Source organism: Pimephales promelas, chromosome 7, assembly GCF_988280905.1.
Source record: "Pimephales promelas chromosome 7, fPimPro1.hap1.1, whole genome shotgun sequence".
NCBI classification, from domain to species: domain Eukaryota; kingdom Metazoa; phylum Chordata; class Actinopteri; order Cypriniformes; family Leuciscidae; genus Pimephales; species Pimephales promelas.
In genome coordinates, this window is record NC_142775.1 from 1,903,648 (window position 1) to 1,921,458 (window position 17,811).

At 40.7% G+C, this 17,811-nt stretch overlaps 1 protein-coding gene across 1 annotated transcript; it reads right to left on the reverse strand.

Moving 5' to 3' along the window:
• Window positions 1-307: 307 nt before the first annotated feature.
• igsf3l (immunoglobulin superfamily, member 3-like) lies at window positions 308-15,913 on the reverse strand. Its single transcript, XM_089132884.1, has 9 exons — window positions 15,637-15,913; window positions 11,592-11,960; window positions 11,026-11,442; window positions 10,513-10,914; window positions 9,901-10,284; window positions 9,424-9,798; window positions 4,619-5,002; window positions 3,888-4,271; window positions 308-3,206 (listed from the first exon to the last, which is right to left on the reverse strand). Exons 1-9 carry the CDS (start codon window positions 15,740-15,742, stop codon window positions 3,007-3,009), a joined length of 3,021 nt encoding a protein of 1,006 aa, XP_088989010.1. The 5' UTR covers window positions 15,743-15,913; the 3' UTR covers window positions 308-3,006.
• Between the last annotated feature and the right edge of the window lie 1,898 nt (window positions 15,914-17,811).

A 17,811-nucleotide genomic window follows, 5' to 3' on the forward strand; every position in this document is an offset into this window, starting at 1 on the left:
CACATAGATTTGAGTAGGATAATAGTAGTAGGATAAACTGGATCTTCCAGTAAAAATGTCTTAAATCAGACACTCTGGTGATGTATGTTGGATCTTTCCAAACATTTAGTCTGTTTAAACCTGCTCTCTTTTCTAACAATCGAAAAGTCAGTAAACAGCTAATAGATAAAACCAATTTAATTTCTAATTTCATCATTTGCTTCATTCAAATGTGCATCACAATGGAAGAAAAGATCTGCTAATTTTGTTACATTATATTAGCAACATTCATAAACAGGAAAACAGCAAGAACATTACACAGCCAAAGTTGGATTGCAAATTTATTTACATGGTGTGCAAATTCAAAGGCAAGTTTCCATAGTGATACTTTACTGATGAAAAGTCTAGGCCCTATCAGTCACAATCTCAAATATATTTGCATTATAGGATAATTTCTCTAATTATAAACAGGCAATTATGACATTACAAAGGCCATACATTTGTTGTAGCAGATCAGACAAGTTATATTTCTAAACCAAAATCTCAGTTAAAAATGTACAAACAAATATTTTGATGCAGAGTTAAAAGAAATAAATACAAAAAAATTCACAAACCTAAAACTATTATTTTATTATAATCCACATATACAGTGCATGCCAATTGTGTCCACTTAAATGTGTTTAGACAAAGACCTTTCAAAGTCATAGTCTATTGTAATAAACCGTCAGGGTAGCACCATATTTAACTTTTGACAGTTGGATGTTTAACAAACGTTTACAAAACATCTTTACAAAATACTTTGTTGACAAAAACCATATAATTTTTATATAATTATAATTTTTTGTTGAAAGTTGTGAGTTTTGACAAATATATGTGCTCAATACATTCATAGAGTGCATGGCATTGTAAAGACTTTAAAGGCCATTGCACACTGAGTACGAAATTTTGAATGCGTTTTTTCGTGTTCGTCAGCCTAAAAATTTGTCACGCACAGAAACCTTGCACACCGAGTCCGATGAGTATTTATTAAATCTTTGCGGAAAAAAAATGCAAAAATACAAAATGGATTCGTCAAGCAGTGAGGGTGATTTTGTGCTCTCTCTTATTGAAAAGAGAAGAGAAAATCCTGAAATTGCGCCGAGAGGAAGCACCTTATCCATGAGTTGTGAATTTATCCCGAGCGATTCAAAATTTACCTCAGAATGTCAGGGGAACAGTTTGATGCTTTGCTTGCGATTCTGGAGCCACATTTTAAAAACAAGACCACCAATTTCCGTGAACCAATCGATCCTGAACAGAGACTGGCAGTGTGTCTAAGCCAAGGTATGGACAGGACACACACACGCTCGACCCGGTGGAAGCGCTGGGCAGCTGTATGCAGTTATATATTGTGCCCAAATAATACATTATCGAATTGGCTGCTCAATCACATCTTATTCGATCCGAAATTTCAATCTGATTCAAAAGGGGAGGTTTATTCCTTTCATAATCCAATCGAGAGAAGAGAACATACTTGATCGAATTAAAAACCGAAACTGAAAGCACTGCGCATATGTGCAATGATGTGCGGAACGAGCTCCATAGACAGTAAACGAGCTCCCCCCGGCCCTGAATTGTCAAAAAACCTCTCAAAATGCTGGCTGTGGATGCGAAAAACGCAGAAAATCGAACCCGGTCCGAATTTTTTTATGACGGACGAAAGTTTCGGAGGCGGTGTGCAAGTGTGATTGACATAACGTGAGGTCGATTTTTTTCTTAACGTGTGAAAATTTCGGATGCGAATTTCGGACTTAGTGTGCCTTAAGTCTTTTTCTGACCGCCTTGATTTTATCCTTTTATTTATAAGCTATAGAAACAGTCAGTCCCCTGAGAAGTGTTATTAGGACTGCACATGCACATTGGCTTTTCCAGCCTGAAATATTCATGCATTACATTCATAATATTCATAACATTCAAATGTCTCATTCATTAATGGGACAGTTAAAATTTTATTGCTGATTTGAAATGTGTTATTTAAAAATGAGTCTGGAATAAGGACGAGGTGGAGACAGGGTATAAAAGGACTGAGGCAGAGTGGTGGGAGTGAGGATTGAGGCGGAGCCATTGGGACTGAGGACTAAGATGGAGCCGGTGGGAGTGAGAGTCACAGAGTGAGGATTGAGGCGGAGCCATTGGGACTGAGGACTAAGGTGGAGCCGGTGGGAGTGAGAGTGAGGATTGAGGCGGAGCCGTTGGGACTGAGGACTAAGGTGGAGCCGGTGGGAGTGAGAGTGAGGATTGAGGCGGAGCCGTTGGGACTGAGGACTAAGGTGGAGCCGGTGGGAGTGAGAGTGAGGATTAAGGCGGAGCCGTTGGGACTGAGGACTAAGGTGGAGCCGGTGGGAGTGAGAGTGAGGATTGAGGCGGAGCCGTTGGGACTGAGGACTAAGGTGGAGCCGGTGGGAGTGAGAGTGAGGATTGAGGCGGAGCCGTTGGGACTGAGGACTAAGGTGGAGCCGGTGGGAGTGAGAGTGAGGATTGAGGCGAAGCCGTTGGGACTGAGGACTAAGGTGGAGCCGGTGGAAGAAAAGACTAAAGCTGAGCCAGTGGGAGTGAGGGCTGAGGGACAGCTTGTGGGAGTGAGGACTGAGACTCAGTCCCACTGCTAGATCCATTTTATAATAAATAATAAATAGAATAGGGTTAGAGTGGAGAATGAAGATGAGGGGAGGTGAAGTGGATCTAAAATGCAACATACTTTAACAACAACAAATGCTACAAAACAAAAGAGTAATCCAAAATGACCAATCCTAAACAGGAAGGTAAGCAAACAGTGTGTACAATCACAGACAACAAAAGACAAAGATTGACATTATTGAAGGCATTAAATACACTGAAAATAAGTTGCCATGACGTAACAGGAACAAATGAAACAGAAAACAATGATCTACAAATTAAAAGTCAAGGACAAAGAAACAGCAAACAGTAACAGTACTTTGTGCTTTGTCACAGGGCTGTAAGATTAATACTGTAATTGTGGTAGAAAGGTCACGTGACTGAAGTCACCTTTGACACAGCGTTAAGGGGGTGGTTTTCAGCCCACAGATCGGCTTTCTTTTTCTTCTGATCAAAATTCCTCTTGTGCTTCCTCTTCAGCAACAATATTATAACCAACAAAAGTAAACAAATCAGAGGAATAGTTATTCCCAGTGTTGTTACCAACCAGTCTATCGATTTTTCAGGAACACCTAAAAAAAATTAAAATCAAATGTTAGATAAAGTTTTGCTGTTTTGTATACATTTGATTTATGGTTGAATGGTTGAATGTGCTGTGTGTTTTTCCTTCTTCTTTTCTTTTGAATACAACAAGAGAAGCCCATTCCTTCAGACAAACGCAACACCACCAAGTCACCCGATATTTCTACTTTTTTACATATTTGGGTTTGCCATGGGTTCAAGGTTTGATTGGTTACTAGCATAGTACATATTATAAATGGCCAAATAGTCTCTTTTTACAATGATTGCCATTTAAAAGTTGCCTTTTATCCAGTTTCAGTTATGCTTTTCCCCCCTTACAAGCAAATTACAATTACAAATATAACGGCTGTTTTACTTGTGCAGTATGCCCCTTAAAAGCGCAATATGGACGTATTTATTCTAACTATAATCTTCCCCCAAAATCTGAGGGAAATTTAATGTTGATGTAAGTAACTGATGTACAAGCCTGATCCAAACATTACCCCTAACCCTAAAATCATATTGGTTGATTGGGATGTTGTTCCAAGAACATGTCCAACTTGTTGAAAACATGGTCACCGTGTAGTTAAACGGATGTAAGCAGGCTAATTTACTGCCTCGATCCTAATTGAAATTATAAAAATGGTTTAAATTGTTTAGTATAAAAGACATGTGAGTTTGTAGATAGTTACCTTCAGTGTGGACATGGACAAAGAGCTCTTCAGATGTATCTGAAACCAGTTTCCTCCAGTTGTCAGCGGTGGGAAGCCACTCCTCCACCTGACAGTAGTATTGCCCCGCATCAGTGGGCTGGATCTGCAGCACAGTCAGTTTGTAGTGTGTGGCAAGTGGTCGTCCAAACACCAGTTGTTTATCATCGATTGCACTGTGTAAAGTACCATCACGCCTGGCAGTGAATATAGCGAGTGGTCCTTCCTCCTGAATCTTGAACCAGGTGACCTCAAAGGTAGACTTATCACTGGACTGAGAGTCAATGTCACAGTCAATGGTGAACCCAGCCTGATGGTTGGTGATGTTGAGCATTCGGTTCAACTTCTTAACATGCAGTTTACTCTCTGTTTAAATGAAACACAACATCAAAGTTTAAAAAAACTAAATTATTTTTGTGTCTGAATTTCTTAATTTATTCAAAAATCCATAAATGTAATGATTTAAATAAATCTCATTTTTGATATTTTTGGTGACATGAAGTTAAAAATGCCTACATGGTACCGACTGTCCTGGATCCAACTCACTTTCATGGCAATTCCTAAGTATTTTATATTTTGGTGAATTGGTGGCTAATTCATATGAATTTGTATGATGTCATTCGTACATTTTTGTACAATATGCTTTTGTTCCCCTGACAGTTTCATAAAAATTCAGTGAAAAGGCAATTGCAATTAAGTAAATGTTTTCTTACCTTTCTCTTTGACAACAAGCTCTGTGGAACCAGACATTTTCTTTAGGGAATACCAGTGACCAAGAGGATCCTGAAGCCACTCTTCCACCTCACAGAGATACTGTCCACTGTTAGATGTTCTGGCCTGATGGACTGTCAGCTGGAAGGTCTGTTTCTTTCTTACTTCCATGCGGATTCTCTGGTCCATCTCTAATCCAGCGGCGGGACCAAACTTGATAACAGCATCTAGGTCCATAGTTAAGAGTATCTGGGACCCAATCATCCATGTTATCGTGAAACGAGAAGTATTTGTGGTTGTCGTCAAGACTGAGCATTCAATCTTAGCATCAGTGTTGACCGTGGTTTCCAGACGAGACTTGAGTTTGGAAAGGCTCATTCTGCTGACTGTTGGTAAACATTAAAAAAAAAGAGGAGAACAGAGAAAAATTCAGACATACCCATTCAGTATTGCTATTTTCTACTGTATTGGTGTATTTAAAAATAATAATAAATAGTAAAATAATAGTAATACAAATGGAAGTATATGATTTATCCAATGCGCCATTATTTTACCACCCCAAAAAGCACGTCTTAAACCAGACTGGTAGATTGCATTTGACTGCGTCTGTGTTCTTTAATCAGTGCGTCGTCACATAACTTCCACTCCCAACGCACTTTTATAAAATTGCCCTCATGTTGGGCAGCGCAGTCTCACCCCAAGACGTCATATAACTGACGTTTTGGGACGTCTTTTGACCATACGTCAATATCCGCCTTTTTAGGTCCCCCTTAAACATGGGTAGATGAGGTTATGGGATCCTAACTCTACCCCAGACCTAAACCTACCCCGTCAAATAACTGACGTTAAAGGTAAAGCGTCAGTTGTATGATGGCCCGGGATCGCCATCTACCGACGTTTAAGGGGGCCCTAAAAAGGCGGATATTGACGTATGGTTAAAAGACGTCCCAAGACGTCAGTTATATGATGACTTGGGATGAGACTGTGTTGCGTTGGGGGCTCTCACACAGGAATTCACCCTGCTTAGTAAATCTGGCCCTAGGTGTCTGTAACTATTTGCAGTTTTAATACACAATTAAACATTTGGTATAATGCGGTTATTGTGTACACTGTCACATGCAGGCTCAGTTTTGTTCAGTTTCTGTGTTCCTGATTGCCTTAGTTCCCTAGTTAGTCTCTTAGGTTCTTAATAATTTAACACCTGTTCCCTTTTTACCTTGTTTACTCTCCCTGTGTATTCAAGCCCCTAGTTTCCTCAGTTCTTTGTTTGATCTCGTCTAAGATAACGTGGTTATCTAACGTGGTAATTTTGCTACAGCTATCTCCAAAGTTTTAGTTTATGTATTATAATAAAGTATAATACAGTTTTTTCTCTTACTTCTCAACACCCACATCTGACACATACATTTTTGCTAGATGTGCATTTGCTGCTATTGAGGTTGGTGGCAACGCTTTATTTGACATAAATCATTGTAAGTAGGCTACATGTTGTTAATTAATATTACTCAGTACTTATTTGTGTAATTACACTATAACAAGAGCACGTTCAAATTAAATAGGACCAGGTTGGGATATGGATAGGGTCAAGGGAAGGGTTGCAGTACAGAGTATAAAGAGCATAAAGAAAAGAGTATGTCCAAACGTTTGACATAGAATATCTTCTTAAAGGGGTAATTCACCGCTGGCAAAGTGGGGGCTTCCTATAAAACTTGGCTACCTTGAAAGGTCGTAGAAAAGCAAAAAAAGTTAAAATATGTGCTACCTGACTAGAGAAAAAGAGCTGTTCTTTTCTCTTTTGCCAAATATGGCGCTTTTCCATTACCAGTACCAGCTCGACTCGACTCGCTTTTCGCTGTTTTCCATTGCAGACAGTACCACCACAAATAGTACCCGTCATAGCGACGCCTTTCGTTCCTCATTGCCCTGTCAAGCTCTCGCTGGATGCTCTCTTCGGCCTCCTCGTTTGACCACGGCGTATTCTTCCGAGTTGCCATAATAATGGTAGTAAGTTTAATCTCTGGTCAAACTATTTAAAAATGGCAGGGATATTCTGGATATTCCAACTGGCGCGTGTAATGATGATGCAGTGAATGGTGACGATTCTCTCTGACCAATCAGCAGTCGGCATTGTTTTCACGTCACATTTTAGTATCGCCTTAGCTCGCTCAGAACCTCGCCGGAGGTGATACAAAAAAAGTACCCGAAAGCAACTTTTACAAAGTGGAAAACCAAACAAAAGCGAGCCGAGTCGAGCTGGTACTGTGTAGAGGAAAAGCGCCAATAGATAGGAAAACAGCCATAATGCACAGAGCATGTTGCAGTCCAAGGACACTGCCAGTCTGCTCCTATTGGATAGGCTTGACCGGAGTCGAATACAGCCTTGCTTTAGTAGGAAATACTACTAAGTCAAAATGGTGTCGAAATTTACTCTTCCCGAGTGCAAAAACTAAAAGAGTAAACGTTTAGCGGAGCGGGAGGTAGATATTTTCTGTGTCCAGTGAAGGATCCAGCACGTTGAAAAATCTGAAAAACCTCAATGTAGTCAAAATTTAAAACTGGATGACTATAAACACAGTGTTTTAGGCCAAAAGGAGAGATGGTTCTCACTGCGGAACATGAAATGGTTCTCACTGCGGAACAGGAGTCGGATTCAGATCCAACTCCTCCCACCTTACATACACCTAAACCTTCCCAACTCCGCCCCCTCATCCCTAAACCCACCCCTAATCCTTAAACCCAACCCTAATCCCTAAACCCAAACCTAATCCCTAAACCCAACCCTAATCCTACCCATCTCCACCCATTGGATCTTGATCCGACTCCTCCCCATGGATCTCATTCATGTACTGCATTGAGGTTCTACTGCATTTTGCTTCATCCGGTGGACATTTACTGTCAAATAAACAGGAATTTGTTGGCCCACGCAACAAGTTTATGAAAGAGTACTCAGTTTACTCAGAAAGATTAAAGGAACACTCCGACTTTTTGGGACTTTAGCCTATTCACCTTACCCCCCAGAGTTAGATAAGTCCATACATACCTTTTTCATCTCCGTGCGTGCTATAAGTCTGTTTGACGCACCCACCGCTAGCCTAGCTTAGCACAAAGACTCGATGTGACTGGTTGCAGCTTTCATACTGATCCAAATGAGTGGCAAAATAACACAAACGTTTTCCTATTTACATGTTGTGATTTGTATAGTCACATAATATACAAATAACAAAGTCAAATGAGACACAGACATCTTTTAACCGTATAAAACCTGGGAACTATTCTCTGAAGGCGAAGCACTGCTACTTTGACGGCGTAATAACCGCATCACCGGAGACACGCCGTGGTGAGGAGCGGAGAGTTCGCTCGGTGTTTGGGTAATAGAGTCAGCAATTTATAAATAGTAAAAGCGTAGTTTAGAGTCATGGGTTTTCGCTCTATTGTAAATAGCTGCGACTGTAAACAGGGGAGGTAACCATGTTTCACAGAATTCCAACTAAAAACGCTGACTGGATGAAGAAATGGCTAACTTACTCTGGATATTTATCCAAACACACCTAAGATTATCAAGGGACATTATGTTTGCTCGGTACATTTCAATGAGGACGACTATTTTGAAAAAATGGAATTTGCCACACGGACCATAATGTGCTGAAGGATACGGCTATCCCATCGATAGCACAGACAGGACAAGTGGATCACCTGCGACTGAGGTAAGTGTTCCGTTATGTTTTTAGATGACCTACTGTAACAGTGCCTTTAGCCAGATCTAATGTAACGTTAGTGACACTATTATATGATTAGGGTATGAATATGTTTTTATCTTGATGCGGTGCGGACGCGCTTGGGAAAAAAAAACTAACGCGTTCACCGCGTTGAACTTGCACCCTGCGCGCGGCGCGCCTAGTAGCCTAAATTTGAAATAACCATGGAAATAACGAACTTGAGCGTGCAAAAGGGTACGATAGGCTGTGAGTTCATTGTGCAAAAACAATTTGTGCTATTACTTTCCCCTTATTCTATCCTATAGTAATGCAATACTGTATATTATATAGGCAAATGTATTTACTGTTGAATACATTTGGTTCAGCTAATAAATTGCATTTAAAATATATTGATTCCTGTAATAATAATTATTTATTCATGTGATATTTATAAATCTGGGTGCGTTTTTGGTTGGAAATCAATGAAACATGGTACTGCATACCTGGTCTCCCCTGTTTATTGTCACAGCTCATACAATAAAGCAAACACCCATAATAAACTTTGCTTTTCTATCTAACGTTAGTAATTGCTGACTCTTTATTCCAACGCTGAGCGAAGCGAACTCTCTGCTCCTCGTCATGGTGCGTCTCAGGTGATTGTTATCACTCTGCCCAAGTAGCAGTGCTTCCCCTTCAGAAAATATAGTATTTATGCGGTCAAAAGATGTCTGTGTCTCATATGGCCTTGATATTTGCACACTCTGTGACTATACAAACCACAACATGTAAATAGGAAAACGTTTGCGTTATTTTGTCACTCATTTGGATTAGTATGAAAGCTGCAACCATTCACATCCAGTCTTTGTGCTAAGCTAGGCTAGCGGTGGGTGCGTCAAACAGACTTATAGCACGCACGGAGATGAAAAAGGTATGTATGGACTTATCTAACTCTGGGGGGTAAGGTGAATAGGCTAAAGTCCCAAAAAGTCGGAGTGTTCCTTTAAACATTGTTAATTTGCATATACTACTGCCATTGTAACAATACAAAGTGGCATGAAAATTGGCGATTGTACACTTTAATATATTATATTTTAATAAAGAGCTGTATTTACCAGGTTTTTTTACAGTCACCGCCAACAGGTTGGAGTTCTTCATGGCTTTCTGTATATTCTTTTGATAGGCATCAGCTTGGCACTGGTATTGTCCTTCTTGTTGCTTGCTGGCTTGTGGGATTATGAGTAAAAAATATGTGGCTGACGGCTGTGTCTGAATGGACAGCTGATAGTTTCTCCGATCTGCTCCCCAGGCGATTTCTCCAGTGTGGCGTATGGATAAAATATTCCTCTGTACAGTTGAATTGGGCGGCTGAAACATCCAGCGTACAGCCAGAGACACTTTAGGCCCTTTGACTATACATAGTAATTCTACTGAAGAATTTATAGGCACATTTGTTGTACGACTTTTCAAGGTCACCGTCATTAGAGATTCTGAAACGAAATATCTGCAGTGATTATTCATACTCTGGTATCAGTAACATGCTGTAGAAATATAAGTAACGCAAAGAATGTGTGATTATATAACAGCCTTACCAACAGAATTAACTAAAATGGCTCTTTGCTGAGACTGGGTGTTGGCTTTCGTCATCTCTCCATTGCTCTGTACGGTCCATTCAGACACAACGCACCTGTATTCGCCTCTGTCAGATGTTGCAGATGCTCCGATCTCCAGGGTAAAGTTTCCAGCGGGAGATTGTTGTGCTCGAACATTTCTGCTCTGATACTTTGTACCAATATCTTTCATCACTCCCTCATGGGTCAGACTAATGACATCACTGAAGGAATCCCCGGAGTCTTTCTTGTGTTGCCATGACACTGATAAAGGACCATTGGATCCCGACACCGAGCAGGAGACCTGTAGTGTATCTCCCTCAGTCACAGCATCCTCCGTCACCATGACCAGCTTCAGATCACTCTCTGACCAGATGGGCAAATAAACAGACAATCTCAGTGTCTTGTGATCCAATAACATATAATTGAGTTATTTATTTGTATCTCATTACATGGTAGATGCCCAGGATGTACTTTACAGAAAGAAAATGTACACAATTTGACAGTGGAAATGACCATAACACATAAGCAACTGAATTGCAACACAATAAAGTCCACTTGACTGTAGAGGAGAAACACTAGGGCATTATTTACCTTTGGCCATGATGTTCACAGTCTCTGGACTGGACACTTGTTTTTGTATTTTTCTGAAGGTGCCATCATCATTCATCTCTTCTTGCCAGACTTCACACTGGTATTCGCCCTGGTCTTCAGCCCTAGCCGAACGGATGGTCAGCAAGTAGTCCGTGCGACTGGTTTTCACTGCTCTCATCTCCCCTGCATTCTCTCTGTCTTTATAACTCTCAAACACGGTGAGAATGCCAGAAGATCCGATCTGAACCACGCTCTTCTGGTTCTTCAGCCAAGTCACAGAAAACAAATGACCAGAGAGACTCAGTGCCTTCACACTGCAGTGGATGTCCAGTGCATCTCCCACCTGTAGAGGCCCCAATGAGGTCTTCATGAAGACACTGAACGAACCTCCCTCAGGGGCCACTTATGAAAGACAGGAGAAAGCATGAGATGTACAAGGTTCTCTTACACAGTTACACAATTTCATAACTACGTGTAAAGTCTGGGAAGTGTAAGTCTAAATGTAAATCTTACCAATTTGTTTGACCTCCACATTACATGCTGTGCTGTTTTTGTGGGCAATCTTTGTCCAGGAACGGTCTGGGTCTTGGATCCACTCACTGGCTCTGCAGTAGATGTCCCCCTGGTCAGACTGCTGCACTTGCGACATCTTCAGTCTGTAGGTTGTGTCCTCCACCTTATCCATGCTGATAAGACCTGCGTGGTAGCGATCCTCAAATCCAGCTCCTGGCTTTACAGTCAGATCTTTGTCCAGGGTGATGATTGGTCGGGGGTTCTCATCGGCTCCACTGTGGAGAAACCAGCTGACCGACAGATGGGTGTGCTGATAAGTCTCGCTGGAGACCTGGCACTCAAGCTGAAGAGGATCACCTTCAGACAAGCTCTTAGAGGAAGAGCCAGAGTACGATGCCTTCAGGGTGTCCTCAATCACTGTGGATTTTGTATTGAAAACATTAGTCACAACGAGTGGTTGGATGGATCTCTCTAGATATAGATCTGCATATGACATGTCAATAATCTCAAATTGGCCAAATCATCTGATTAATCACCAAAACACTCAAGATAAAGAAATATCTTACCATTGAGTTTTGTTTCTGCTTCATAACTTCCAAAATATATGGGATCAGTGTTTGGAGTTTCACAGAAGATATCACCCGCATCCCCTTCAAGCAAATTTTTAATCCTCAAGAGAACTGAAGATCCTGACAACCTCTCAATCTCAATATCTTTTTCCCTTACTCTTTTGGAGAACATTGCATAGGGAAAGTCTATCTCTGTAGTACTGATGATATTTATAGGCATGTTTGATTTCTTGACCTTAAATTCAAAATCCTGCTGAGATGGGCCTTTAAATCCACTAACATTACAGGATATGGAGATGGGATATCCTTTCACTCTATACAGAGGACCTTCCTGGATCTGGACCAGACGCTGACCGTAGCACAGATCTGTGTGGAGACATGCATTAGACAGGCAAATTGTTAGGAAGACGTGTTAAGTAGCATCCATTAAATAAACTGAAATGTGCAGTGAAAATAAATGTGACGAGATGAACAGGATCCACATAACTGCACAAACACAGTCTCTTTTTGACGTGGTAGCCCAAAAACTGTCCAAATGCTGGATTATGCTGTCAGGGTTCTGTCACTTCTGTCTAGTCTATTTCTTGGTTTTGTGACAGAGTCCTGACGCTCCTGTTTTGTCTTGTCTGTGTGCCTTGTTTCGTGTGCCTTCATGTCATTTTTTGTCTTGTGTTGTGTAGCACGCAGCTTGTGTTTTACACTAGGTATGTGCTTTCTTGTTGTCTCATTTTGTGGTATTTGTTTTACTGGTCAGGTCTTTCCTTGTGCCATGTGCTCTCCTGTCAATTTGTCTTGCCCCGCCCATCTTGTTACCTGATTATTGGTTCATTTGCCCCACTTGTCCTCCTTCGTTACCTGCTTTGTTTGCTCTCCCTATTTATTCGCCCTGTGTTTGCACTCCTGTGCTGGTTTGTACACCGTGTGTTTCCCTGAAGCCAAGCCAAGCCAAGCCAAGCCAAGCCTTTCCCTGCAATTGAGTTCTTGCTTCATCCCTCACCTCAAACCTGACATTTCACAGGCAGCTGAAAGTAACAATACACCCCTCCTCCACCCTTTGACATAAATAAATGTGACTTGACTAATGCTTTAAACCAGGGTTTCTCAAACTCTGTCCTGGAGGGCCGCTGTCCTGCAGAGTTTAGCTCCAACCCTGATCAAACACACTTACCTGTGAGTTTCTAGTGATCCTTTAGACCTTGATTAGCTTGCTCAGGTGTGTTTGATCAGGGTTGGAGCTAAACTCTGCAGGACAGCGGCCCTCCAGGACCGAGTTTGAGAAACCCTGCTTTAAACAATACAGATTGTTTCAAAGCAGCTTTGCAGAGATAACAGGAAAATGATTCAATGATGCAAACAGAGTTAATTTCTTCCCCCATTGATGCTCGAGGTGGTGGGCTGGAGTGAGTTGCTGGGGTTTTGGAGTAACTCGCTGCCCGCCGCCTGGGTTCTGGAGGGGCGGCTGCCATCCAAGAGAGAGCAGAGGAGTCAGGCGGCCTTCTACCGAGGGCTATCCAGTTCCACCCCAAGGCATTGCGAAGGAGTTCAACCAGTTGGTGGAGGACTGGATAGCAGTATGTTTTGGGAACCAGACCAAGAATATTTTTCCTCTCTCTTGTCTCTCTCTCCTCATGCTTCCATATATTTTTCTCTCATCTCATCTGTCCTTACCCCGCCGGACGAGGCCCAGAGCCATGGGAACGGAGAGAGTGTTAATGAGTATCACCTGCATGCAGCACCAGTCTCAAGTTCTCACGTACCCCTTTTCCACCAACAAGAACCAGGTGCTGGTTCAGAGCTAGAGCAAGTGCCGGATTGGAGTTTAAAAAATGGCGGTCACAAGTCTCTCTTCGTCTTGTTGGTCACAGTAACCCCGCCCCCAGCCGCTGACGTAAGCGGTTCTTTTAGACCAGCAATGATTTGGTGCTACTTAAGAACCACTTTTACTGGTTCGGAGCTATTGCTTTGGTGGCCGATTTGAAACCAGGCTCTGGCTCCGAACCATCACCAGCTCTGCCTTGGTGGAAAAGGGGTAACGGAGGAGTTTCAGAAGCATAGGAGCAACGACAGTGAAGGATGATAGAGGATCAGGCTTGGAGCATTTACTTTTGTTTTATGTTCTTTTTTATTTGGGATATCAAAGTTATTGAATGTTCACTGGTTCCTGCCTCCTTCTTCCCTGAATAAAAGTACAGACTTCAGTACCAAGTCGTGCTGAAATTTAAAAAATATAACGCGTTGAGCGGTATTGAAAACACTTATGATTGCCAATCGCTCATTGGATATATCTGTGATTGGCTACAATGATCAACATACGGGAGAGATTGAGAGTACACGGAAGTGTTTGAAATAGTTTTGAAAGCCAGAGCAGAAGCTTTTGAAAGCACAAGCAAGCGTCTATCAGCAGAACGGTCCGGTAATAGATGCCTGATTTCAAACGCTCCCATGTGTATCTGTGTAAGCGTTCGCTGAAGAGCGTCATTTAAGTATAGTACCGGCTTGATATCGAAGTCGGTACTTTTGAAAACACTACTTTTGCAAAGGAGAAAATTTACTTTGACTTTGAGGGGACAAAGCAAAACAGAACTTGAGCATCAACCACACAAACCACTAATACTTTTTCATATACTGTTTACTTTCATTGTATAACTGTTCTATCTAATAACATATTAGACAAGACTGTTAAACAGATCAAAAACTAATGAAGATGATGAGCTCAGGCTCTGGCGTCCTCAGTGTCGTCAACATAAAAGTCACAACAAGCGTGGCTATTGTCACTTCAGAGTTCCTCCTACTAGCGGTGCGAATGCAACCAAGAAAACCGCCCTAGGGAAACCACTAGTTCTCGGGGAACAACCCTGGTGGCGAGTTCCTTTATCTAAGTTCCCAATACTACCCGGTGCAAAAGCCCCTATTGATGATATCTAGGTGAAAGAGTCTCTGTGTTTGCATTTATCTGACCTCTGTGACGTAAGGCGGCTAGCAGATGGTGGTGTAGCCAGTCTGTCTGCTTGCTGAACTGCCCCGACAACCCAGACATTGAGTTAAGGGTGTGGGCTTTTTGCATCCCTTCCAGGAGAGAGCAGTGCATCGATGCATTTCTTTGGTGTAATACATTAATGTTATTTAATCTAAGTTTTTACTGTTGCCAGTGCCAGTCAGCATCGGTCATTTTGCATGATGATTTTTTATTATTATTATAGTGAAAGTAATTACTTTGGACGGTAAAATATGTTGTCAGAACTCTGTACTTTGTTTATGTACTGGTTATAGGGAGTCATTTACATCTTTTGGCTATCAGAAACGGCGGTCTGAGGTTTGAAGCCCACCACAAGCTCAGAATCCGCCACTCATTGACCTGAAAACCTGCACCATTTCCGTAGAAAAGGGATAATTATGGAAGCTTGTTTCCGCCATGAAATAATTTATTTTTTAAAGATAATTACAACTTTTAACCTCACAATCTGGCTTTTTTAAGCTTGCAATTCTGAGTTATAAAGTTTAATTCTGAGGGGGAAAAGTAATCTCAGAATTCTGACATTTTGTCACAGTTGTGAGTTTATATATTACAATTATGACTTTAAAACACTCAAATGTGCGTTGAAATCACGCATTTGTAATAGCCAATTATATCTATCAAAATAAACAGAAAATAGTACAAACTTTGCAAAAGTGATCGTTTTGAACAAGTAAACCTTAGACATTATTAAAAACATATTACTTTAGATATAGTATTTGCATCAACAATGTGTTTCATATACCCCGTGTGTCGGTTAAAGGTCCTCCCTGAAACCTACATTTATAAGACTTTTAAATAAAACAAAACACTTTTATGATTTATTTCCAAAATTTATTTGCCTACCAATGTTCAATAGGCTACTTTTTCCCGCAATCATTGCCTATAAGATAGTAACTAGTGAAAGAAGGTGTGCCTTAGCCCTGTTGTCACACTACACCTGGGCAAAGCCGTCTCTAGAAGTTAAGGATAAATTCAGTGTATATATTTGTAAGTTTGCATGTATAATGAGGTGGTGTTCAGTCTTACCCCCCTGCAGGAGTCCTGTGAGACACAGCAACAGCGTCAGGTGCCACAGCCGGCACCCGAAGTCCAACATCCTTAAACTGATCGATCCTTTCGCTTTCTCCCTCATCTCGTCAGTTCAGGTTAACACAGGTGAGGTCAGGCCCGGTTCTGCGAGAGCAGCATAACTCAAACCCTCAGGAAGGTGATACTGTAATAATATAATGGCGAAACAGGTCTGGGAAACGCTTCCGTGTGTGTTTGTGTTTGAGCTCAGGACTGGACTGGAGATCCTCATCTCCTCTAATGTACAACGTGTTTTTCTGAGTTGAGCAATGCAGCCAATCACAGCCATAGTCGTTGATCTTTTCGAATTCAACGGCCAATCAGAGCAGTTTGTGTGACTGTAAAGGGAGCGGTCTTGGCTCGCGTTCGAGGCTTGAATGAAACTTGTTTTACAGGATAACAGGATACAATCTGAAGTGACTAATCCATCGACATGCTGGATCACTGCGAGGGACAGAAATTACATGTTGAAATTAACGCATTAAAGCAATTTAAAGGATATAGATCAATAGAAAATGTTCGTGTAGCGAAATATTTTAGAAATCCTTTTGGTAAAAGTGATTTAGACTAATTTAAATAATATCAAATGTCTTATTAGCATCAGTGGTTAAGGAGATTTAACGTGGACTCTGTTCATTTCACATGGGTTCTTTATAGCAGAAATGGGTTTTTATGACTGATTCCTCAACCGGGCCTGATACAGGTTTCAACAAGAGCTCCTGAACATGATCATGTTCTCTGACGCAAGAGACTGTGACTTTCACACAAAACAAACATGTACCAACAACTGAAATCTTACTAATCATCAGTTACATTTTACAACTTGTCTACCGTCCGTCTCATTATCAAAAATGATAAAAGTCTGAACCACGGGTTGCTCTTTTTACTTGTGTGTGTGTGTGTGTGTGTGTGTGTGTGTGTGTGTGTGTGTATTTTGATTATAGGCCAACCAGTAATTAAGATGTCATTTTTATTTAATGTAGCCTAATATTAAACTGAATCCAATAAATAATAATTTAAACAACAATCATTCACACTTTTTAAAGATTCTGAAATCATTTACTATCATGTCATTCCAAACATGTATGACTTTCTTCCTTTGAATCACTGGGTAACATACACATGACATAGCCTACACATAATAAACAACACAGTTTTAAAAACTACCAGCCCTGCAGGTCCTATTATAAAGGAAACTTTTATTAGATCTAGAAATCAGCCAAGAAAAGATTTCATATTTAGAATGTTTTTAATTCAATAAAACGACCACAAACATTTTGGTTCGTTACATTTTTGTGAGAAAAATAATAAAAAAGGCCATTCATTCCACCCAACAAACACAGAGGTTCTCCACATTTTTTCCTCCAAATCGATACCACAAGATCCCCTAAGATGTGTGACATATACTCTATTTCTGCAGCAGAGAGAAGTGTTTGCTTTAAAACATTTTAATAAAAAACAAAAAAACATAATTTGTTTCCTAGTTGCCACTGTTGCCTTGACTTTTGGCTTGCTTAGTTGATACAATATAGTAAAAAACGCTGTATAAAAAGGTGACTTGACTTCACTAGTGTTATTACTCTTCTACTGAATGCTATTTGTTAAACAAAATAAATTCAAGATAGATTTAAACCTTGAGAATTATTTATGCAAGCATACTTTGTAAATTGAACTTTTTAAAACAATATATAAGACAGATGCAAAGCAGACACTTAAAAGTCAGCCAGATCCACAGCGAGACTCCAAAAGATGCCGCCGCTTTGACCTGACAGCATTTATACAGCTATACACTCATTCAGAATTACTAAACACAGCAAAATACAGCAGAGAAACATCGTGAATGTGTCAAACTCATAATTCTGAACGTGGATCATCATAAGTGACCCAAACTCTCCTAAAAGCCACTTCTTCGGTGAGCATCCGTTATGAAACACTCGACTACTTCAGACTATGCAGACGACTACTTCTGGATCAGAACAGGTTCTTCTCCCCTCACAGATTATTTTGGGAAAAATATTTCCTTATATAATATGTGATCATGCACTTACATTAAATATATTTTGTCTCTGCCAAGTTTTTAAAAATAAATATCTTGTATTTAACTGGCATCAATTACATTTATTTAAAATACCT

Coding starts and splice junctions, on each gene's coding strand:
- igsf3l (XM_089132884.1), bottom strand. CDS start 15,742: ATGAGGGAGAAAGCGAAAGGATCGATCAGTTTAAGGATGTTGGACTTC. Junction 5,003..9,423: donor GGTGACTGTAAAAAAACCTG/GTAAATACAGCT, acceptor GTTTACCAACAG/TCAGCAGAATGAGCCTTTCC. Junction 3,207..3,887: donor TGTCCATGTCCACACTGAAG/GTAACTATCTAC, acceptor AATTTTTTTTAG/GTGTTCCTGAAAAATCGATA.